The 23720-nt window shown below is 44.3% G+C and overlaps 4 protein-coding genes and 1 pseudogene across 4 annotated transcripts in view; 2 read left to right on the top strand and 3 right to left on the bottom strand.

Moving 5' to 3' along the window:
• LOC135698975 (uncharacterized) overlaps positions 1-23720 on the bottom strand; it is a 298346-nt gene that overhangs the window by 105084 nt on the left and 169542 nt on the right. The gene's annotated exons all lie outside the window — the stretch shown is intronic.
• On the top strand, positions 6057-8516 carry Edc3 (Enhancer of mRNA-decapping protein 3). Its single transcript, XM_065219056.1, has 2 exons — positions 6057-7758; positions 7821-8516. Exons 1-2 carry the CDS (start codon positions 6441-6443, stop codon positions 8132-8134), a joined length of 1632 nt encoding a protein of 543 aa, XP_065075128.1. The 5' UTR covers positions 6057-6440; the 3' UTR covers positions 8135-8516.
• On the top strand, positions 9639-10397 carry LOC135698940 (uncharacterized). Its single transcript, XM_065219088.1, has one exon. It carries the CDS (start codon positions 9639-9641, stop codon positions 10395-10397), a length of 759 nt encoding a protein of 252 aa, XP_065075160.1.
• Positions 16124-17521, bottom strand: LOC135698939 (uncharacterized protein K02A2.6-like). Its single transcript, XM_065219087.1, has one exon. It carries the CDS (start codon positions 17519-17521, stop codon positions 16124-16126), a length of 1398 nt encoding a protein of 465 aa, XP_065075159.1.
• Positions 17325-19872, bottom strand: LOC135698938 (uncharacterized protein K02A2.6-like; annotated as a pseudogene).

The raw sequence follows: 23720 nt of genomic DNA, 5'->3' as shown, positions 1-23720 counted from the left end.
ACGTACCCTATTCTAGTTGAAATTCTATTACTACACTATGTTTGTTTTGATTCGCTATGAAAGTTTGACAGATAACATCAGGGGTGTGTGGATTCATGCAGAACATGCAGGGGTGAGTGAAATAGCTTGGGACTGCTTGGGACCGTTGTTCTGGTACTGAGTGAGCCAAAAATAATAATGATTTTCTTCGGGACCCAGTGGTCTTATAGTACGTTCAGACTACAGAGTTATAACAACAATCAATACGAAACTAACGATTTTAAATTGGCTCACCACTTTAGTAGCCTATTGGTCCCAAGCAAACGATTAACGTACCCTATTCTAGTTGAAATTCTATTACTACACTATGTTTGTTTTGATTCGCTATGAAAGTTTGACAGATAACATCAGGGGTGTGTGGATTCATGCAGGGGTGAGTGAAATAGCTTGGGACTGCTTGGGACCGTTGTTCTGGTACTGAGTGAGCCAAAAATAATAATGATTTTCTTCGGGACCCAGTGGTCTTAGAGTTACCTCTATGGTTATAACATGTTATAACGCTATCTTGATTGTTGTTTCTGTGTTGCAATTATTTGACAACCGTTATAACATGTTATAACTCTCCAGTCTGGACAGCGTTTTAGCAACAATCAATACGAAACTAACGATTTTAAATTGGCTCACCACTTTAGTAGCCTATTGGTCCCAAGCAAACGATTAACGTACCCTATTCTAGTTGAAATTCTATTACTACACTATGTTTGTTTTGATTCGCTATGAAAGTTTGACAGATAACATCAGGGGTGTGTGGATTCATGCAGAACATGCAGGGGTGAGTGAAATAGCTTGGGACTGCTTGGGACCGTTGTTCTGGTACTGAGTGAGCCAAAAATAATAATGATTTTCTTCGGGACCCAGTGGTCTTAGAGTTACCTCTATGGTTTTAGAGTTACCTCTATGGTGTATATATGGATGTGAAGAAGGGAATCCCCACGTCATTACATTTCTTCAATCGCAAAGGAAATATTTTTTATGATGGCAACAAAGATAAATGTTTTCTGTGCAAGGCGGACGGACACCGGAAGCTTTCCTGTCCCAAGCGGAAGACTCGGAAGGAACCGGAGAAGCAACTGAAGGAAAAAGGAAAGCAAAGTGAAAGAAAACAAAACAGCAGCACACTGTACACAAACATCATCCTCTGATCGAATGAAACCTCAGACCATTCAGAACAAAACACCGTAATCGCTTTTTTGAATGATAGCTGCTACCGGATGACGGTTGATTTGAAATCAGATGATTTTCCTCTCGACTACAGGATGAAAATTGTTATGAGAAGGAATCGGGCATTCAGTTGAAATGCGTAATTCTCTCTGCAGAATGACTGTCATACTAAGGCTGTGAACCATTTGCCGAGTTAAATTTAACTCGTGGTTAAAAGTGACATTTCGAAAGTTATTTCTTATGTTCGAAAATCCCCGTGCTGTCGATCGACCGGTTTTCGAGCCAGGGTCGTCAAAATTTAACTTCTTGTCTGTCAGAAGTAACCACGCTCGGATAGCAGGGTTAATCGATAACTTTTCATCTGTCAAATTTTAACCAAAAGTTAAAATAATCCACCAAATGGTTCAGAGCCTAAATGGAAATGCATATGGTATTGGTTCAGCCCCATAACGCAAATCATTCAAAACGATGATGTAAATAATTCTATCGAACGTCATTTGTTGATCTGAGCTGACAAACGAGGTGGAAGCATATGCATCGCTATCAGAGCTGTTACGAACACAGGTAAAGCATGTAAACCAATATTTGGCTAATTCGTGGTGGAGGAGGTTTTCTCCACCACGGAATTTTGTCGTGTCCATAATGGAATGGCTTATTTTGGCTATTCAGTATGGAATGGTAGATAATCAAATTATAAATCTATTTAAAAGCACTTGCATGTCACACTATTCTTAGGCTGTGAACCATTTGCCGAGTTAAAATTAACTCGTGGTTAAAAGTGACATTTCGAAAGTTATTTCTTATGTTCGAAAATCCCCGTGCTGTCGATCGACCGGTTTTCGAGCCACGGTCGTCAAAATTTAACTTCTTGTCTGTCAGAAGTAACCACGCTCGGATAGCAGGGTTAATCGATAACTTTTCATCTGTCAAATTTTAACCAAAAGTTAAAATAATACACCAAATGGTTCAGAGCCTTAATGTTTGTCCTCTGATGGCGGTAAGCTCCAACTCGGATTAACTTTTAATACCGTCCCTGTTTGGATGATCTGCAAAGTGTTTGCTTAGAGTCGTGTTGATTAACTCTGATGTCGACATCATAGCAACCGAACATTCTTGATCGGGATTTAATCCGAAGATAATACCGGTTGGAGCTTACCACCATGAGTGCCGTATGTTTTATACACTGAGCGAATTTACCATGTCGTCATTGCATGATTAATCATTCAGAGCTATCCGATTTCTTTAACATCGAAAATAATATGAGATACCCGATTGACTGATAATTGACATTAAATGGGATGATTCATCATACATATCATAACAGGAAATAACATCAACCATTTAATGAAGTAACGTTTAAATTTTGAAAGGTATTAACAATAAATGAATTCAAGAACAGAAATGAACTAAAATCATCCAAGTGAACCCCATAACGAAAATCATACAACAACTGTCATGCGATTAATTTTCTTATCGTTTCAGTCCCCCATTGCGTTTTGGCCTTATCATTTTTTCGCAGCTTGTTGCGACTCTCTCGAACAGTTTTTTCGCATACCACGGGGAGTATCACGAAAAAGCGAACGTGAAAAAAGTTTTCGGATTCATGTGGCAAAAAATATCTACTCGTTCCGTTCCCGTTTGATTCGAATGCTTCAGTGCCCGTGGATTGTTCGCGATCCAGCCCCCCCTCAAGGAGGTGGTCAGCGACTTTGAGGAAAGCAAATACCAGAACGCCGAACTGCCTCTTTCGTACTACGGCAAGTCGCCGAACGAGTGGAGTTTTACAAACTGGCCAAGTGGCCATCGACAAAAACGTGTAATCAGAACAACATCCGCTGGTTGATTCAAATTCCTAGACTTCAGTAAGTTACTGGGAGGGAGGTCCTTTGTTTCAAGCAATATGATTCTAACAAAACAAATTTATCTGATATCTTCAAGACCAACCAGCTGATGAGTTCGTTTAGCAGATTTTGGACAACATTTTCAAACTGCCCGAAGCGCTTTTTGAGGCCACAAACAACCCGAGCCAACATCCTTAATTGCACAAGTTCCTACAGAACGTGATTGGGTTTGATTCCGTGGATGACGAGTCCGAACCGGCGAATCCACTGTTCGATGGGGACGCCAGGGGCGAGGCCGACCCAGTGCAGCATTTAGTGTGAGTTTTATCATAAATGAATAAAACAATTGTTCAACTTATAAAACAGAAGCGTTTCATTTACAACATTAATTTACAGTTCCAACGATTTAGAAGAGATATATTTCGTTATGATCACAATTTTTAAACTGTAAAATAAGCTTTCTTCTTCCATATATTTTTCATTCAGATTGCTCTTATATTTCATTTAAACATTGCATGACAATTTATTTTGAAACTGTATGACGAGTCCGTATCTTTCTCGATGTTAATCATACGGTTTGTTCATTACAAGTCTTCCTAAGAATGGATGATAATCATGCTGATTTAGAACTAATGGTTTACAGCGTGCAAAACGAAAATCATCCTGTTTAAGAATTAATGCTATTCAGTTTTTCCAACAATCAATACGAAACTAACGATTTTAAATTGGCTCACCACTTTAGTAGCCTATTGGTCCCAAGCAAACGATTAACGTACCCTATTCTAGTTGAAATTCTATTACTACACTATGTTTGTTTTGATTCGCTATGAAAGTTTGACAGATAACATCAGGGGTGTGTGGATTCATGCAGAACATGCAGGGGTGAGTGAAATAGCTTGGGACTGCTTGGGACCGTTGTTCTGGTACTGAGTGAGCCAAAAATAATAATGATTTTCTTCGGGACCCAGTGGTCTTAGAGTTACCTCTATGGTTTTTCTGTGCTTTGAGAGCTGAATCAGAGAATGATAATCTTTCACAAATAGAAAAATAATCCGTATGGGGCTCAAGTGAAGCAATAATCATACATTGATGTATGGACAATTTGGTTCAGTGTAGCTAATTTTCAAACGAAAATCATCCTGTATTTGGATGACAGTCATATGGATGTTCATCATCTGACGACGAATTCAACCATAAGAAAATCATCCGAAATTCGCATGCATATTGTTAAAGGGCTCGAGCAATGCAATAATCATTCGAAGTATTGCGGATGTTTTGGTTCAGTGCAGTACGTATGCTGGTGTAGTGGTGGAAGATGAGTCGTTTGTCATTAGCGATCAGGAAACGAACACGGGGTTGGAGATGTTGAATGAAGATAACGAAATGGACGTGACTACCCCGACGACCGACGAGAGTAGCGGAGAGCATGCAACGGGAAACGATGTTCAGAAACAGCAGCAGCGATCACGATTCGGGTTCAATGAAAATGAGGAACAAATTCGGGAAAGAAAGAAGTTGCGTGCACGGGAGAAGATCGCTTTGTCGCCGCTTCGATCGCCACCCAGAAAAATCATATGATAAAATATATTTGTACATATTTTTTTTTGTATTTTGAGTACCATAATTGGTATTCTATGTTACTCGGCTCCGCTAAGTTATTTTTATAACATTTGAGCCTGCCAAATAAACGAAATGAAAAAAAACTACTATAAGGAGGATAGTTTCCAAATTTTTCAAGTAAAACAGACGCTTTTTGGGGCAAATCGGTCCATAAAGAAAAACTAATAATTTCCCGTGGAAACTTTTGCTTGAATCGTGTAAGAAAACGTGTTTGAAAACTATTTGTTATTATTTCGGTATGGATCGGAGATGTTTTCATGGCAAATTATGCATAACAACCCAACAAACAATTTTAGCTGCACATCAGCTTATACAGACAAAAATTAGCTCCATAAGGCAATTTTTGGCTGTATAAGCTAGTCTGTAGCTAAAATTGTTAGTTGGGAAGTTTGCACCCACAGGGAGCTGCATTTTTCAGAAAATGGTAAATATGTGCGATTTTCACTAAGATGAAAGTGGAAATTAAGTGAATTTACTTAGGAAAGGTTGTATCATGCTGGTGGTAATAGAGAATTGGTTGCCAATATTCAATAAATGTTCGTTTTGGCCTTTTTTAAGCAAACATATTGATATTCACAATTTTCGACGGAAAACGCACTGGAACTTGATTTACTCAACACGCACCATACTATAAAATGATGCTAGATGGTCTTGAAAGTGATAACAAGATGACAAATCATATTTATTTTGAGTAATTGAGCTTTTTACTTCTGTTTACCATCATATTTACGATGCAGCATTGATGGAGCCGTGAAAAGAAATGAATATATCAGGCATAACATTTGATAACGGCACAAAAGCATTTGTAAACAAACTTTCTAAAGCCCTTTACTCGTGAACCAAAGTACGCCCACGCAAACCAATACCACTTTCGGAAAGGTGATAGTTGCCCCTATCCGGTGTTGTTGTTGGTTTGCTTGGGCGTACATCGGTTCACGTGTAAAGGACCTTAGAAAGTTTGTTTACAAATGATTTTGTTCCGTTATCAAATGTTATGCCTGATATCTTATGAAAGTTCACCTGGAAAAGTCAAAGATGCACATCAGTCTGATCGTAAAAACGTTTTCTCCTTCGATTCGAATGTTATATTGGAAGGATTTCTCGCAGGCTTGATGAAAATTATGATTTAATGCTAATTTTCATGAATTTTATATGCAGTCTGTCAACATTATCATCATCATGCAGTGGCGACATCTGCTTTGAGCTTTTGCGGCAATCTTCCAATATCGTCAGTTGCCATAAAATTTAGTAGGTAGTTTTTCCACCGAAAGTTGTCTCGAAACAATCGAAATGCATTACATAGTTTCGGTAAATGCGGTAAAACGACAGTCACCCTTCCGAATCCGACCGCTGCTGTCAAACTTTTCTTCGCAGGTCGTTCGTCGAATCGTCGCGATGATGGTGGAAAATGATTGAAAAGGTCGAAGGCAAAAATGAGCGTACGTTGCAGTGTGAAATTGTAGTAAAAATAGTGAAAAATTTGGCTGATTTTCTCGCATGACCGATAGACTGTGAGGCGAAGCAACGGAAGTGCATGTGAATTTCGTGGGAAACGGAACGATTTCGTAGGACGTTAGAAGTGAAGTTAGTGGGCAAAACGGTAAGGTGATTGGCCTCCATAACAAGTACAATAATACGCAATCTCACGGAAGAGTGGGGATTTTCGTTACACTCGAATCCAGGCCAACTGTAGCAGCAGAAGAAGAAGGAGGAGGAAACTATTCATCAGCTGGAAGCCATTGTTGCTGTTTTTTTCTTTTTTTGTGTCGATAGAGCACTATGAGCGACAATTGGGTCGGCAAATCGGTTTCGATCCAGTGCCGCGGGGACATTGGCGTGTTCCAGGGCGTCATCAAACAGGTCAACCCGGTGGAGATTGTGATAACGAAAGCCGTGCGGAATGGGATTCCGCTGAAGAAAACGAGCGTCGAAGTGACACTTACCTGCAAGGACATTGTGCGGCTGGAGCTGATTTCCAGTTCGAATGTGCCGAATCTGCTGCCGGTGAAGAGTCAACAACAGCAGCAGCAGCAACAGCAGCAGCAGCAGCAGCAGCAATCTCAACAACAGAACCAAGGCCAACAGCAGCAGGGACAGAGTCAGTTGGAGGCATCTGTCGTCAGTGGGTTGGACAGTTTGAAGCTAGGAAAGACAAATGGGAGCAGCGGTAGAAACAAGACTCCTCCGAACGAAAACAGACAGTACAATGGAAAGCTGTCGGCGAAATCGCCGGGACCGAACAAGTATGCAAACGGGCAGCAGAAGAATGGTTTTGAGTGTGGATCAGCCAAGAGCACAAGCCGTCCGATTGAGATTAATGGCGGGCCTTCCTCGCAGAAGGGAAATTCCTTTGCATCGTACAAAAATGATACCCAAAAGAAAAAGGCTCGCAACGGGAATGGGAACGGCAATGGGAACCGGTTTGCGAATAAGAATTCGGCTTTCGGAACTCCCGTGGATGATCCGATGATGGATGAGGAATTTGATTTCGAGAAGAATTTGGCTTTGTTTGATAAGCAAGCCATCTGGGATGAGATTGATGCCATTCAGCAGAAACCGGACCTGCTCCGGCAGACGGTTTCCTCTGCAAATAGAAAGTATCGCCATGACGAAAATGTCCTCGCATCGGAACCGATCCAATATCGACAGATTGAGTTAGAGACTTTAGTAGTAGAAACATCAGCCGCGAACGGTGGAACCTGCCAAGAGTACGTAACGGATGAAGGTTTGGTAATACCGTCGGTTCCACGTAGCACTAGGAACCTGATTCAGCAATTGGCTGAGAACCATGGCCTAGTGATGGACCGCCAAAATGATCTCCTAGCCCGAGGAGCTACCGAGATTGCACTGCAGCTGCTCGGAGGGTCACGGCGCCTGACGCCCAACAATCAGCACCAGTGGCCCAAGATTGTGATCGTTTGTGATGAACCGTACAATGCAAGACTGAGCGAGATAGGAATTACCACCGGCCGGCTGTTGGCTTGCCACGGACTCAAGGTGGTGGTGTACGTATCCTGTGCGACCAAGTCCACCCGGACCAGCCACGAGCTGGAACTGTACGCGGCCACAGGGAATCTCTTTACGTTTAATGTTAATGGTAAGGACTAGCACGGGAACCCAAAAATGGTACTAATGACGCTTTCTTTTGCCACTCCACAGCGCTTCCATCCTCGGACCTGGTTATTGCGGCCATCAAATCGCACCGCCCGGCCGAACCACTGCGCAAGTGGCTTTCGGAAAGCCGTGCTCCGGTGCTGGTGATTGACCCGCCAGACGGTGGCCTGGACGCCATTTCGCCCAAATGCTCAATTCTGCCCATCTTGCCACTGAACGACCTCGGGCCGGAAGTTGTCACCGGCCGGCTGTACCTGTGCAGTCTGGGCATTCCGGACAAGTTTTTCACCGATTCGGGCATCAAGTACAAATCACCCTTCGACAAAGCCGTCATTCCGATCCACCGGCGAAAGGATTAATCATCGCCACAGAACAAAAAAAAAAAAAAAAGCGCCAGTATCCGTTTTTTGAAGGAAGCCAAATGAAGCGAACAGCAGGAGAATTTTCAATGGCCGTGACAGCATTTTAATTGTGTATGAGAAGTCTCTTTGTTAGCGAAGCACGGCCGAATCAGTCTGTTTGAGACGGATGTTTTTAGAGTTTTTACTTTTATTTTGTGGACGAATCCTAGCAAAGTAGCAAAAGAGACAACGAAGAGAAGGTAAATATGAAAGAAGAAGTAAACAACGGAGGATAGTTTCCTGATGGGAAGGCGTTTATGATGGCATGGTTGAAGTGTTGCTGAATGACGAACAAATCAAAGCGACAATAAATTCGACCGGAACCAAGGGTGTAAACGCCGGGAAACAGAAGAATCGGAATTTGATTACCTCTATAATATATCACAGCAGGCATGGTAACAAACACTGGGAATGATTTTTCGATAGTCTACTAGAATAAGTCAAGACCAACAGTTGAAATGGCCTCAACTCCATTTTGCAAACAAACCTTGTAAGGCCATTTTCTCGCAAACCTAAACCACAATCGGGTAGAGGAGAATTTCCCCTACCTGTTCATTCTGTTGGTTTCCCTTTGCGGACTTCGGTTCGCAAGAAAATGGCCTTACAAGGTTTGTTTACAAAATGGAGTTGAGGTCATTTCAATTGTTGGTCTTGAAGTATTATATTTCTCATTTAGGGCTACCTACATCGAAGGGAATTCTTACGTTTTTTTGTTGGGTTTTTGTTATCTGATGAATTTTCCTTCCACAGATCCTCTTTCCAGAATAGTGGTACATGGCCAATGAGATCAACCCAAATTTGAGTTCAGTTTATAAATCATAAATCAGCCGGTGAAAGAGGAAAATTGACGAAAATCTGCTGGCGAAAGAGGAAAATTGACGAAAATTTTACTCATTCTAGAAGTAGTACCAATAGACTGAGATATTCGGGATTTTTTTCCTGGAAAAACATGAGGCAAATTTACTCATCGCTGAGTTCCTGCACTTTTTGCGATTAATGTTATCGGGTTGGGTCAGTGACGCCGGCTTGATTCAAGTACTGAGGGGCGAATGATAAACTCTTTGATCCCGGTTGGATAGCATTTACAAATAGACACGTTCCGAGTCAAGATCGCGAGCCCAAGTGCTGAAAACATGAATTGCTCATCAAGTCCAGGGAAAATCAAGGACAAGAGTCCTGTGGCATCGCCCGGCAACACTGGTTAGCCTGGCTTCCATCGGGTCGTCGTCGAAGAAAAAGAACTCGAGCTGTCAATCTTTGCTACGCAGCTTTTAACGCGCGAACGTGGTTGTTTTTCTATTGAAAGTAAAAATAAAGATTTTAAGTATTTCGTAACTAATCGTTCTTTATTCCGTGTCCGATCGCTACATTGGTGACCCGCGATGTCGCGAATCTAAAAGTTTCGGTCCGATTTCACGGTTATTCGCCGATATTCGATCTCAAAGCCGAAACTAACCTTAAAATGCCGGACGATAACGGGAGCAACGCAGCAGCATCTGTCGCGGTAAAACTACCGGATTTTTGGAAAACTGATCCGGCTATGTGGTTTGCGCAATCGGAAGCGCAATTCCACCTTGCGAAAATCGTCAATGATGAAACCAAGTTTTACCACATCGTGGCCAAAGTGGATCAATCGGTTATATGTCACATAGCCGATTTGGTAGCTGCTCCTCCAGCGGAAAATAAATACAAAACAGTGAAAGATCGCCTAATTGCTCGCTTCGCCCTGTCTGCTGAAAGCCGCTTCGAACAGCTGCTGGGGGCCCACGATCTTGGCGATATGCGCCCAACGCATCTGTTAGCAAAGATGAGAGAGTTGTCGACGGGTTTGGGCGTGGATAACAATCTGCTCAAAATGATTTTCATTCAACGCCTCCCGGCAAACATTCGACCAATTCTCACATGCCACGATGGTACCATCGAGAAGTTGGCTGAAATGGCAGACAAGATCACCGACGCCTCCAACGGTCAGTCCTCCGCAGTTGCCATGGTGCACAACGAACCAACGTACAGCAACAGTGGTGAAAGGAAGCTAGCAGAGCAGATCGAACTTCTCACAGCGGAAATCCGACGCCTGAAGGCTCCCAACCCTGAGCGAGGCCGTTCGTTTTCGCGAAACCGAAGTGGTTCTCGTTCGTCATCACGATCCGGACTGTGCTGGTACCATAGGAAATATGGAAACGATGCTCAGCGGTGCCGAGAACCGTGTTCATGGAGCTAAAAAAACTAGCATCCTCCCACCATCATCGGCGGTGGTGGCCGGAGTGTCGGAAAGTCGCCGAATGGTAATTTTTGACAGGACGAACAATACACGCTTTCTAATCGACACTGGATCGGACGTAACAATATTGCCTGCCTCCAGGAGAGATCGATTGAACGGTACCGTTATACAACAGCTCCACGCAGCCAACGGAAGTAGAATTCGGACATTTGGAACGAAATTTATTCCTGTTGACCTAGGATTGAGACGAAGATTCACCTGGAATTTCCTCGTTGCTGAAGTGACGATGCCAATAATCGGTGCTGATTTTTTTAAGGCACTTCGGCATACTCGTCGATTTGAAAAACCAAAAACTGATAGATGGCCAGACAGGATTGAAGTCTTCTGGAGGTATGATGACTGCTGCTCTGCACAGTGTAACACTTGTTGGTGCCGATCATCCGTTCCACGATTTGTTAATGGAGTACCGGGAAATAACTCTGCCATCGACGCTTCGTTCTGTCACGCAGTGTGACGTAACCCATCACATAGTTACTCGTGGACCACCCGTGGCGTCTAAAGTTCGACGAATGCATCCGGACAAAGTTAAAGCTGCTAAGGAAGAGTTTCGCCTTATGTGTGACCTAGGAATATGCAGACCATCGAGTAGCAGTTGGGCAAGTCCTTTGCATTGTGTACTGAAAAAGAACGGGAAATGGCGTTTCGTTGGTGACTGCCGTCGCTTAAATCATATCACTACACCTGACCGTTATCCGGTACCGCACATCCACGATTTGCTGCATTCGCTTCATGGTAAGTCCGTTTTCACAACTCTTGATCTGGAGCGAGCGTATCATCAGGTTGCGGTGGAGGAAGCAGACATTCCCAAAACGGCGGTCATCACATCGTTTGGCTTGTTTGAGTTCACCCGCATGCAATTTGGGTTATGTAACGCAAGTCAGACGTTCCAGCGCTACATGAACCGAATCTTTGGTGATCTTGATTTCATTGTTGTCTTTATAGATGACATATGCATCGCTTCTGAATCCCTTGCTCAACACCAGGAGCATCTACGCATAGTGTTTGACCGCCTACGCCAGCACGGACTCGTTCTAAATTTGGGTAAGAGCGTGTTTGCCCAAAAGGAAGTGGAATTTTTAGGATACCTGATCAGCAGTGATGGAGTGCGGCCGCTCCCGTCACGCGTCCAAGCCATTATGGACTACGAGAAACCGACAACAGTCAAGGAACTCCGTCGCTTTCTGGCACTCGCCAACGGCTACAAACGCTTCGTTCGTCATGCATCCGACATCCAAGCTGAGTTGCAGAAGCTTATTCCCGGGAACAGGAAAAACGACATACGTAAACTACAGTGGACAGATGCAGCTTCATCAAGCTTCGAGCGTTGTAAAAAATCATTAGCGGAGACAGCACTGCTTCACTATCCTGACTCGTCGAAACCATTAGCTCTGATGATCGATGCCTCAAATATTGCTGCGGGGGCTGTCTTGCAGCAGCTAAATGGTCAGAATTGGGAACCACTCGGATTTTATTCCGAAAAATTTTCGATGTCCCAAACGAAATACTCTACTTTTGGCCGTGAACTGACTGCGATGAAAATGTCTGTGAAATATTTTCGGCACTTCCTTGAAGGACGCAACTTCACGATCTTCACTGACCATCGCCCACTAACATACGCGCTAACAACCGATTCCAGCTCTCGGCTACCGCATGAAGAACGATACCTACGTTTCATCTCGGAATTTACTACGGATATACAACATGTCAGTGGAAGTGAAAATTACGTCGCCGATGCATTGTCTCGTGTGGAGAGTATACTAGCGCCTACTTCGGTGGACTATGAAGAAATCGGACGAAAGCAGAAAAACGACGCGGAGCTTCAGCAGTTGATGCAATCCAAATCTAACTTCGCTGAAATTTGAAGCAAAACGGATGAGTGGTTGTTCTCAACCGATCTACTGTGACGTCTCGACCGGAAAACCACGACCTTTCGTTCCAAGTACTCAACGGAGAACCATCATGGAATGCCTACACGGAATATCTCACCCAGGAGCACGAGGCAGCAGGAAGTTAATCTCCGAGCGATTCGTTTGGCCAGCTATGAACCGTGAAATAAATGAGTTTGTCAAACACTGCGTCGACTGCCAACGGTCGAAGGTGCATCGACATACCGTCTCTCCGTTGGGAAAATTTGACCTACCGAAGGCTCGTTTCCAACACCTTCATATTGATCTGGTTGGTCCTTTGCCGCCGTCACAAGGATACCGCTACCTACTGACCATGATTGACCGTTTTACCAGATGGCCCGAAGCGGTTCCACTTGTCGATATGACTGCAGCATCTGTGGCTCAAGCACTGTACTCAACATGGATAGCAAGATTTGGAGTCCCAGAAAACCTGACAACCGACCAGGGACGGCAATTTGAGTCCGATCTCTTTCGGGAGTTAACGCGAATGTTAGGTGTTCACCATATTCGTACGAATGCCTATCACCCACAAGCGAACGGCATCGTAGAACGTTTTCACCGAACATTGAAAGCATCGATAATGTGTGTAAACTCTTAGAATTGGTACGACGAACTTCCAATGATTCTTCTGGGACTAAGGGTGGCATTTAGGGACGACCTGCAGTGCTCGGTTGCGGATATGGTTTACGGTCAGGCTTTACGGATTCCTGGTGAATTCTTTTAGTCTGCACCTGGAGAAATCGACCGATCGGAGTTTGCCCAAATGCTTCACCGTACGTTCGACAATATAAAACCGCACGATACTAAACGTCATGGAGAACGACAAGTTTTTGTCAACGCCAATTTGAAAACATGTACACATGTATTTGTACGAGTGGATTCTGTGAAGCGACCGTTGCAGCATCCTTATGAAGGTCCATTCAAGGTAATAAGACGAGATGATAAGTTCTTCGACGTACTTATTTCTGGAAAACAGCAGCGCATTTCAGTCGACCGAATAAAAGCGGCTTTCACTTGTAATCCGGATTTGCAGAAATATCCTCAAGATGATCATCGTACGAAAGTTACACAATCTGGACATCGCGTAAGATTTTTGGTGTAACTGGAGGGGCCCTGTGGCATCGCCCGGCAACACTGGTCAGCCTGGCTTCCATCGGGTCGTCGTCGAAGAAAAAGAACTCAAGCTGTCAATCTTTGCTACGCAGCTATCAACGCGCGAACGTGGTTTTTTTTTCTATTGAAAGTAAAAATAAAGATTTTAAGTATTTCGTAACTAATCGTTCTTTATTCCGTGTCCGATCGCTACAGTCCTAATGGCTCAAATGGCAGAGTTTGCCCTCATTGGAACATTCAGCTTCTTGATATATTGATAAATTCATTCGACTCTAAAAGCAAACTCAGTGCACCAAACGAAATGAATTTCATAAAGATTAAAAAGAGGAATTTTAGAATGGGGGCACTCGGACCTTAGGCTGAATGGCAAGGTAAGTAACCAATTAGAAGACCACTTGAGCTCCGACATAATCTGCGTAATTACTCACATGCTCCGGCGTTTCGTCCACGTTGCGACACTTCGGACAGAAGGGAGACGTTGCGTGTCCAAACCGATGCATGTAAGCAGCCGTGGCCAGACAGGAACTGCGTTAGTTTGGAGCTGACTTCTCCGTGTGTTCCACTCCTGTTGCCACTTAGCCAACGACTCCGCGCTCACCACTTTCCGTACTCTTCCGGTTTCTCTTCGCATGTAGCATTCGCTGTCCACCACCGGCGATAACAAATACTGCTTACGACGAGATGGTTCTGTACGGCCATGAGCCGGAGCGTACTGTTCAGTTTCCTTTGGTTCTGCTTTGTTTCCAGCGCTGCAACCCAGTATCGACGACGACACACTGACTAGAAGACGCCTCTTGCTACTGATGGGACCACCGTTGTTCGGCATAATTCTAGCGTTGATGGCCTTCGAAGCGTTCTCACAGGCATATTCGACGTGGCTGTTGAAGTTTAGTCGGTCCTCGATCATTACTCCCAGGTATTTCAACACGCTCATCGAGGCTAAGGCGTGCTTTCTGACGGTGATTTCTGCACGCTGCACCGCTTTACAGTTACTGACCAATAGCACTTCCGTTTTGTGGTGGGCTGTCTGCAGTATTGCTTCTTGCATCCAGTTATCTATCATGGCGATCGCCTCGGTCGTCAAGACGACGTCATCCGCAAAGCCAACGATCTCAACTCCTTTGGGCTGCTTCAGCGTTGTACATCCCGTTTCAAAGCGACGGACCAAGGATGGAGCCCGGTTCTGGAAATAACTCATCAGGATCTCACAAAGATAGTCAGTTTGGACGACTTCTCGACTCTCTCGACCACTGTCCGAATTTCTCCACCGTTGATCTCCCTTTCCGGAATCTGAACTACCTCTCCGACAATCCGTGCTCACTATTCGTGCATTTTATCAACTTGTAACACTAGCTTCTGTATCTCCCATATGTCAGGGAAGTAACCCTCGTCTTGGCCTTTCTGCAGCACCATCTTGAACATGTATGGGGACGCCTGGATTACCGCTTTCAACGCCACGTTGGGGATTCCATCAGGACCGGGAACTTTCTTCACCTCCAATGCTTTCACCACTGCTACGAGTTCCTCGTTGGTGACTTCAATGTTATTGGGGCCGTGTTCAGAGCCCGATCGGCGTAAGTTAGGATTGTTACATCTGAGCTTACTACTCACCAACTACCAATTGGTGACGAGTTTTGAAGTTTTGAACGGAGGCCTGCCAAGCTTTTACCAGAACGGGGCAGCCGCACTATTAGCATAGAGGTAACTCTAAGACCACTGGGTCCCGAAGAAAATCATTATTATTTTTGGCTCACTCAGTACCAGAACAACGGTCCCAAGCAGTCCCAAGCTATTTCACTCACCCCTGCATGTTCTGCATGAATCCACACACCCCTGATGTTATCTGTCAAACTTTCATAGCGAATCAAAACAAACATAGTGTAGTAATAGAATTTCAACTAGAATAGGGTACGTTAATCGTTTGCTTGGGACCAATAGGCTACTAAAGTGGTGAGCCAATTTAAAATCGTTAGTTTCGTATTGATTGTTGCTATTAGCCCACCCGCCATTTCAAGGGAGTAGAATAGCATGACCGTCAGCCCTGTAGCGTGGTATCCAATCCATTGTGACGTGTTTTGTCCATTATTCCATTCCGTGTCCAATATGCCGTAATAACTTACTGGCGTCGATCTCAATGTGCCCAATAAGGTCTAACTTATGACAGTCAGGCAAGGCCTACTACATCTAGGCCTACTACATCTCCCTTTTTTAGAAAATGTCATAGGAAGAGAGCCATCTTGGAATTCTTGATTTTCGTACAGTACGTCGAATAAAGTCTCCAACTGCTTCAGATGACACGGGCTTTTGTGCGGACTGAAGTTCTCCATCTTGAGCAACAGGTTCATGACCGATTGTCGAAAAAAGATTTTCGCCAGACGTACTTGCCACTTGACCATCAGCTTCGAGTGATACGGAACCAACAGGAATAGGGACATCGTGATTTAATGGCACTTCTGGATCCAACGGTACAGCTTCATCTTGAATTTCATCAAGCAGGATTTCCCATGGTAGTTGCTGCGTCGCTTGCTCTGGATCATCAGAAGTGTGACGAGGGCGCATTTGGTTTACATGCGACCTCACCAGCTTCGGTCTCCCGTTCATGTCCAGTGCAACGATATAGTTGACGGAACCTTTCCGTTCGATGACTCAACCAGGAATCCAGGACTTGGCGTTTCTGCGATGCTGTTCAACGTAGACCAGGTCATCTTCTTCAAACTCGCGCTTGACTGCTCCATGCCGCCAATTGAACTGTTCGTTTTGTTTGTGGTTCTTGACAGCTTCAGTTACAGGAACAGGTTTCTTCAGTAGGCCCAAAGTGGTGCGCACTGGTCTTCCCAGGAATGCTTCTGCTGGAGACGTCGACTGCGGTGTGTTTCGGTTTGGGATTGAACGATACGCCGAAAGGAATGTCTGCATGTGCTCCAGTGTGGCTGATCCTTCCCCCTTGGCTAGCTTCTTGAGGCCACGCTTGAGTGAATCTACGAATCGCTCCGCTTGGCCGTTGGACTGCGGGTGGTAGGGAGCAGTGCGGAGATGGGTGAAACCATTTGCACGGCAATACTGTTGAAACTGCTCGCTGGTGAATTGAGTTCCGTTGTCTGAGACCAATGTGTCTGGGTTGCCGTAACGAGAAAACGTTTCACGCAGCATATTCGGGGTTGCAGTTGTGGTAACGGATTGAGTGCGAAAAACTTCGGGCCACTTAGAGAAAGCATCTACCATGACGAAATAGTAGTATCCATGGATCGGACCAGCAAAATCGATATGGACACGTTGCCATGGCTTGTCCGGAAGAGGCCATGACTCCAAGGTTGCTTTTGTCGGGGACTTCGCTGCTTCAGCACATGCAGTGCACTGACGGACAAATTGCTCCACATCGTCGTCAACGTTAGGCCAGTAGATGTAACTTCGGGCCAGAGACTTCATTCGGTCCATTCCTGGGTGTCCACGATGCAGTTGACGAACGATCCGCTTTCGAAACTTTGATGGGACGACGATTCGATCGTCGAACATAACGCAGTTGTCGACAACTTGAAGTCCATCTCGTCTGGCGAAGAACTTCTTGACATCAGGATCAGCAACTTGCTTCGCATTTGCTGGCCAACCTTCGTTAAGGAAATTCACCACTTGCTGAAGAACTGGATCCTTTCGCGTCTCAGCCACAATCATCTGGTGCGTGACTGGAAGGTTGCTGATGGTGTCGTCGAGAACTGCTTTTGCTTCAGATTCGACGCACACGGCGGCTATGACGTAATCCTCATCTGGTCTATGCTGCGATGACATTAGCCGGGATAGAAAATCTGCATAGCCAAAATTCGTCGATGAAACGTGTTGGATGTCGAAATCGTACAGCAGAAGTGTAAAGGCCCAGCGCTGCAAACGGTTTGCTGTGTAAACAGGAATACCTTTCTTTGAGCCGAAAACCTTGAGTAGCGGTTGATGATCGGTTTGCAGGAGGAAGTGTCGTCCATACAGCATTTTGTGGAAACGGGTGACAGCGAATATCAGGGCCAATGCTTCCTTCTCCACTTGTCCGTAGTTCATCTATGCTGGGGTCAGTGAGCGCGAGGCGTGCGCAATTGCCTTCACTTCACCGGTCGGGAATCGATGCATGATGACAGCGCCAAGGCCGTACTTCGATGCATCTGCTGCAACAACGATTTCCTTGGATGGGTCGTAGTGTGTAAGCAGCAGGTCGGAAAGTAGAATGGCCTTGAGCTGCTCAAAAGACTTCTGGCAATTCTTGGTCCAGTTCCAGCGTGCATCTTTCTTGAGGAGGCTGTCCAGAGGAGCCCTGAGTTGCTTAACGAATCTACCATAGTAGTTGACAGCACCGAGGTAGGAACGGAGTTGCTGGACATCCTTCGGAGACTGCATCTTGGAAATGGCTTCTGTTTTTGAAGGGTCAGGCCGAATACCATCCTTATCCACGATGTGTCCGAGAAACTTGATATGGGAGAGTGCGAAACGACATTTTTCGAGGCGTAGGTGAAAGCCATACTCACGGATCTGCTCGAGAACAGCGTAGAGACTGCGATCGTTTTCCTGCTTGGTGCGACCAGCGATGAGGATGTCGTCCAAATACGGCTTGACTCGAGGGATGCCGGCCACCATGCTGTCGATGATGCGCTGGAAAGCGCCGGGTGCCGACTTGACTCCGCGGGGTAGTCGGTTATACTGGAACAGTCCACGATGCGTGTTGACCGTGAGTAGCTTTCGCGATTCCTCCTCGACCTCGACCTGTAGGTAAGCGTCAGATAAATCGAGATGAGTGAAGTAACGTGCTCCAGCTAGTTCCGCAAAGAGGTCGTCAGGATGAGGCAGTGGATGATGGTCATATTCTAGCGCGTTGTTCAGCCCCGTCGAATAATCGCCACATACACGGACTGATACATTGTCCGACTTGCGTACGACGACTATTGGTGCTGCCCAGTCCTAGAATTGAACTGGAGAAATTATACGTTGAGGTACAACTTCACTTACGCTTTTGTGCATCTACCCAGCGTGCTTCGAAAAACTTCCGGAAACTATTGCTTGAGTTGATTGGTGAACTGATCAGAACGTTGGTGTACGACGTTGACCAAGCTGCTTATCGGCACAGACCACAAATCGAACAGATCCATAGTCTCGAATCCTAGAACGTTGAGTTCAGCGTTGCTTGAGATGAAAATGCGACCAGTCTTGGTAACATTCTTGATGGTGATCTCGGTCTGGAACTCAGCGAGAAGGTTGAGATTGCCACCAGAAGCTGTAACTGCAGATTCTTCCGTCGGTTGAGTGGGTGGCTGTCCGATGCTGATCCATGTTTCTTCTGAGATTATGGTGATGTCGGACGCCGAGTCGTGTTGAAGTTTGACTGCTACACCATTGAGCTCGACCGGGATGAACTTCCGCTTGCTTCCGATGTTGCGAACCGTGTAGATGCTATTTGTCTTCACGTTCTCTTTGGATTTGGCCTGTTTGAACGGTTTCGACGGCGCATTCTTGTTGCTGTTGCAATAACCTTTCTTGTGTTCTTGTTGCTTGCATCTGGAACAGGTGTGCGAAGCGAACGGACACTCACGAACATAGTGCTGGTCGCCACACTTCCAACATGGCGTTTTCGGCACTTTTTGGTTCCTTTTTGAGGCAGGATTATTCTGGTTGCGAGAAACAATGTTGACGTTGCGTGCTTCTTTGTTCTCCACCATCAATGTGTCCTGCTTGAGATTGGCCACGCGATGGCATTCTTCCACGAGGTTCTCCAGGGTTACCTTGCTGGTGGCTTCTCCCAATTCGTTGGCTGCGGTTTCGTGGGCTTCCAATTTCGAGATCAACCTAGCTCGTATGTCCGCATCCCGTGGCGATTGGAGTCCACAGACGAAACGGAGAGCTTTGAATTGGTCCGGTGTGAGCTTGGACAGCTGAAACGCTTCACAGTGTTTGTTCACCATGGCAGCATACGATGTGAAGTCATCCGCGTCACTTTTTGCATACTGGAGGCACTGGTAACGGGAATGAAAAACCGACTTCTGTCGACCGAACAGTTTCTTCAGTTTCGTGACGGTTTCATCCATGGTGAAGTCCCGGGGATGCTTGGGAAGAATGGTGTTGACGTACTTCTCGTGCAGAGGCGTGCTTAACTTGCGAAGAAGCAATCTCACTCGAGCGGCGTCATCCAGGGATTGGCCGTCCTTTGTAAAGACATCCTCGTACCTCGCATACCAGCCATCGAAGAAAACTACTCCGTCCGGATCGTACTGGAAATCCTGGATCCCGCTTGCCAAGGACTCAATAATCTTCTCACTGCCAGCAGTCGGATTTCCCCGATTTTCCAGCTTTTCAATCTGCTGCTGCTGCCTCGTGATGAGATTCGTTAGCTGCAGGATGGCGTTCCGAAGATCCTCGTCAGACATTTTCTTGCTTGAGGTTTCTTGCTTCGAGGTTCGAGGTGCTTCCAAAATTTTCCTCGTCGCCAATTGTTATATCCGTTACCAAGGCCAACAAGTAAAACAAGCTGTTGTTAAGAGCTACTATTTATTAATAGCGAATTCGTTTATTATCGGGGTTAACACCAGTTCCAACCCAGTGCGAAACCGAACTTTTTGTCAGTGTGAGCCTCAACCTGAGCTAGGTTTTAAAAACAAACGAGCAAACTGACGTTTGTCAGAAAACAAGCTGACCCAATCTTGATACCCGATCCAGGTTGGAACTGAATAATAAACGAATTCGCTATAAGTCTATCTTGGTTGGTGGTCGGATAAAGAATCTATCTCTAACTTATGACAGTCAGGCAAGGCCTACTACATCTAGGCCTACTACATAAAGATTGATGAAGGTTAGGTTGCACAAATGGTTTGATCACGTTGGATCCTGATGAATGTGGGCGTCTTAGTGGAACACCTGTATAAAGAGAGAGAGAAGGATTAGTAATTTCCATTTAATTCCACTACCTTATTTGCTTATCCTTGACAGATACGCGTATTTCGTCTACAATGTGCAGACTTCTTCAGTGTCTTGTACTAATGCTCGACTGAAGAAAAACGTCGCATTTTACCGAATATTTATTAACACAGGTACATTTTCACTTAGAAGCTAGGTAATCTTAAATTTAATTTCCTGTAGGAGCAGGTACTCCGCTGTTTACTCGTTGATGTCTCCTAGGTAGTAACTTACAGCAAACCAACAAGCACCAAAAGAGTTATCCCCTATACATCAAACCATTTGTTCCAGCTGAAAATGACCGCCTTCGCCCACGTGATCATCGGATGCAGACATGTTCCACTCAGCGATACAGGAAAGGTTAAGGAATTACACTACATCTTCGAAACAGCGAGACTCAACGGATACAACCCGAATAACGGGTGGCAACTAAAATTTTGGAATTTCTTGCTCAAGCTGTCAAAAAAAGACAAACATACTTGAAGAAGATCTGATTTATTGAAATTAAAGATACATTGTCCATTGTTGAAAAACAATTAGTGAACATTTGAAAACGGTCCGTAATCGGGTGTTCGGCGAAGCTTCCGTTTGATGTCGGAACAGGAGCGTTGTACGGCCTTCATGTCAACTTTGCGAATGCATCTCTTGATTCTTCCACCAGACTTATTTCTCACAAACAAGGAATCAATTTTGACAAACACGTTTTCGAACATCGGACGCAACAGATGGATTTTCGAACATTTTAATTTATTTTCGAAGTGTCAAATTTAAGAGGAAATTCAGCGTTTAACCAACCGATGGAAACTAACGATTTTAAATTGGCTCACTTCTTGACTAGCCTATTGGTCCCAAGCAAATCGATTAACGTACCCCATTCTAGTCGAAATTGTAGTACTACACTATGTTTGTTTTGATTTGCAATGAAAGTTTGACAGATAAATTGTGGGGTTAGTGGATTTTCCTATGTTTCGAGGGGTGAATCGATTAGCTTGGGACCGAAGATAGTACCAGAGCTGAGCCAAAACGTTGAGCTCGTTTCTTCGGGACCTTCTGGTCTTAGTGTTACCTCTATGCTTATACCCTCTATCATGGACATTCCCAAGCAACCGATTTGCGACCGGGGCATCCCTCGTTAATGCATATTTTTCCACTAGTTGCTTTTCCCTCGTTCTGTCAACACGTCTAAAGAGCCTGAATTTATAAAGAGACGACATCTTATCTATTTGACAGGCTCGATTGGAATGATTTTTCCTATGACTTTGACAGACAATCGATTGTTCCAATTTTGACATGTCGCCTCTTTATAAATTTAGGCTCTTTAAACACATAGTCAAACTTTCATTGCAAATCAAAACAAACATAGTGTAGTACTACAATTTCGACTAGAATGGGGTACGTTAATCGATTTGCTTGGGACCAATAGGCTAGTCAAGTAGTGAGCCAATTTTAAATCGTTAGTTTCCATCGGTTGGTTAAACGCTGAATTTCCTCTTAAATTTGACACTTCGAAAATAAATTAAAATGTTCGAAAATCCATCTGTTGCGTCCGATGTTCGAAAACGTGTTTGTCAAAATTGATTCCTTGTTTGTCAGAAATAATTCTGGTGGAATAGCAGGTTAATTTGGAAATTTTCCATCTGTAAAATTTAAGAGAAAATTTACCAAATTTACAGTCTAAAGTTTTACTCATTTAGGCGATAATTGTGAGTTGAATTATTAATCAACAAATTGTTTCAACATTAACTCAATTAGGAATTAAAAAATAAATATATTTCAGATAATATAAGATTCCTTGTGTTCCAGGTTTCAACTGGAATACGCTTTAACCTTAGAAACAATGTAGTTAACATAAAATTGCTGGATTGCTACTAAACTATCTGAAAACTACACTAGCACCAATCTACAGCATGGACATTGCTAGCTTCCAAAAAGAAAAGTTTATGAGCATGAAATGCTGTTGCACTTGTAGTGCCCAAAGACCAGTTCTGGTTTTCAGCTACACACCTATTTCCCTTCCTGATGTTGAACACCAACTTTAACAAAGTCTGCAGTCTGATGGAAATTGAGTTGAGTACTCGATCAGTTTGAAAGCAAGCGTAATTGAGCACTTGCCCATAGTACAGAAGAATGCTTTACCTTTGGAAAGTGCTTTTTTAGTTCAGTGATATAACCATATAGCGTACATTTCCATACATTTAATATGGAAAACAATGGAGACATTTGGTTGCTCGCGATAGCTGCAGGTAGTGGGACACCAAAAGAGTATTCCAAAATGACTTCACTCGAGCACAAACTTATCAACACCAACAACAGAGGGCTTTGCATAAAGTTATAATGATCATCACAGCACATTTGGTAAGTCACGTAGAACGAGAGCACCTGTCAGCCAGCGCTAATTTTTAATGTTATTCTTACCACCGACATACTAATCTGCATACACCGGTAAACTTTTTTTTTGTGAGAGAAGAATAAAACAACATTCACCCGCCAAATCCCCGAACCGCCAAAACATGTGCACTCGTGAGGGTGAGTGTATAATTTTGATTGAAAAACTTTATAATTGCTTCCACTTCATTAAAAATTAAAATAATATGCACACTTCATGCACAGCATGACGGTCGGGCACCACACACCCACACATACACACATGGGTGCTTGCATGAACATACATCTGCATGGAACACAACTTTGTGGTAGGTACAAATATGGTTGGAGTGGCAAAATCGAGTGAAAGAAATATGACCGTGTTTATTCCACTATATGAAACTTTGGGTAACATCGACAAATTATCTAAATTGGTCCTGGCTGGGACGAGAAGCAGATGGAGAGTGGAATTTTAAAAATGTGGAACTAAATCACATTCACCCTGAACCGCCATATTAAATGCGAATGAGTCATCGTGGGACAGTTGAACCTTTTTCTCTTACCATCATTATTGGAAGTTGGAGCGCAATGCAAATTCCACCCGACTCTTCCTAATGGATGAACCCGAAACCATCCAACCCGATTAGGTAAGCTCTGAACATGGGCACGGTGTCTTTGTTGAATAACATTAAAAGAAACATAAATTGACATACCTACCCTAAAGCTGCACCATTCGAAAGATTGGGCTTTCCCCAACTGTTTCTAACAGTCGTATGAAACTCAGATCTTCCTCATCGCTCAATTTTTTAATTTTGTACATAAAGCTCGATTCAAAGTAAATCTGGACGAACCACCACTGAATGCACCACCGCGCCCCTTGTGGTTCGAACAAAAAACGTTTGACAGGCATTTGTTGATGTTTTATTGACAAAGAAATTGGTGATTTTCTCGATTGATC

The sequence above is a fragment of the Ochlerotatus camptorhynchus genome, unplaced genomic scaffold, assembly GCF_037179485.1.
Source record: "Ochlerotatus camptorhynchus isolate MF236.1 unplaced genomic scaffold, CSIRO-AGI_Acam_v1.1 ptg000099l, whole genome shotgun sequence".
NCBI classification, from domain to species: domain Eukaryota; kingdom Metazoa; phylum Arthropoda; class Insecta; order Diptera; family Culicidae; genus Ochlerotatus; species Ochlerotatus camptorhynchus.
Note: the sequence above shows the minus strand (reverse complement) of the source record. Positions and strands in the feature narration are given on the sequence as shown.

Bases quoted from the DNA above. Each gene is read 5' to 3' on its own strand.
- Edc3 (XM_065219056.1), top strand. From the start codon at position 6,441: ATGAGCGACAATTGGGTCGGCAAATCGGTTTCGATCCAGTGCCGCGGG. The intron at 7,759-7,820 runs GTAAGGACTAGC...GCCACTCCACAG, and splicing joins CTTTACGTTTAATGTTAATG to CGCTTCCATCCTCGGACCTG.
- LOC135698940 (XM_065219088.1), top strand. From the start codon at position 9,639: ATGCCGGACGATAACGGGAGCAACGCAGCAGCATCTGTCGCGGTAAAA.
- LOC135698939 (XM_065219087.1), bottom strand. From the start codon at position 17,521: ATGAACTACGGACAAGTGGAGAAGGAAGCATTGGCCCTGATATTCGCT.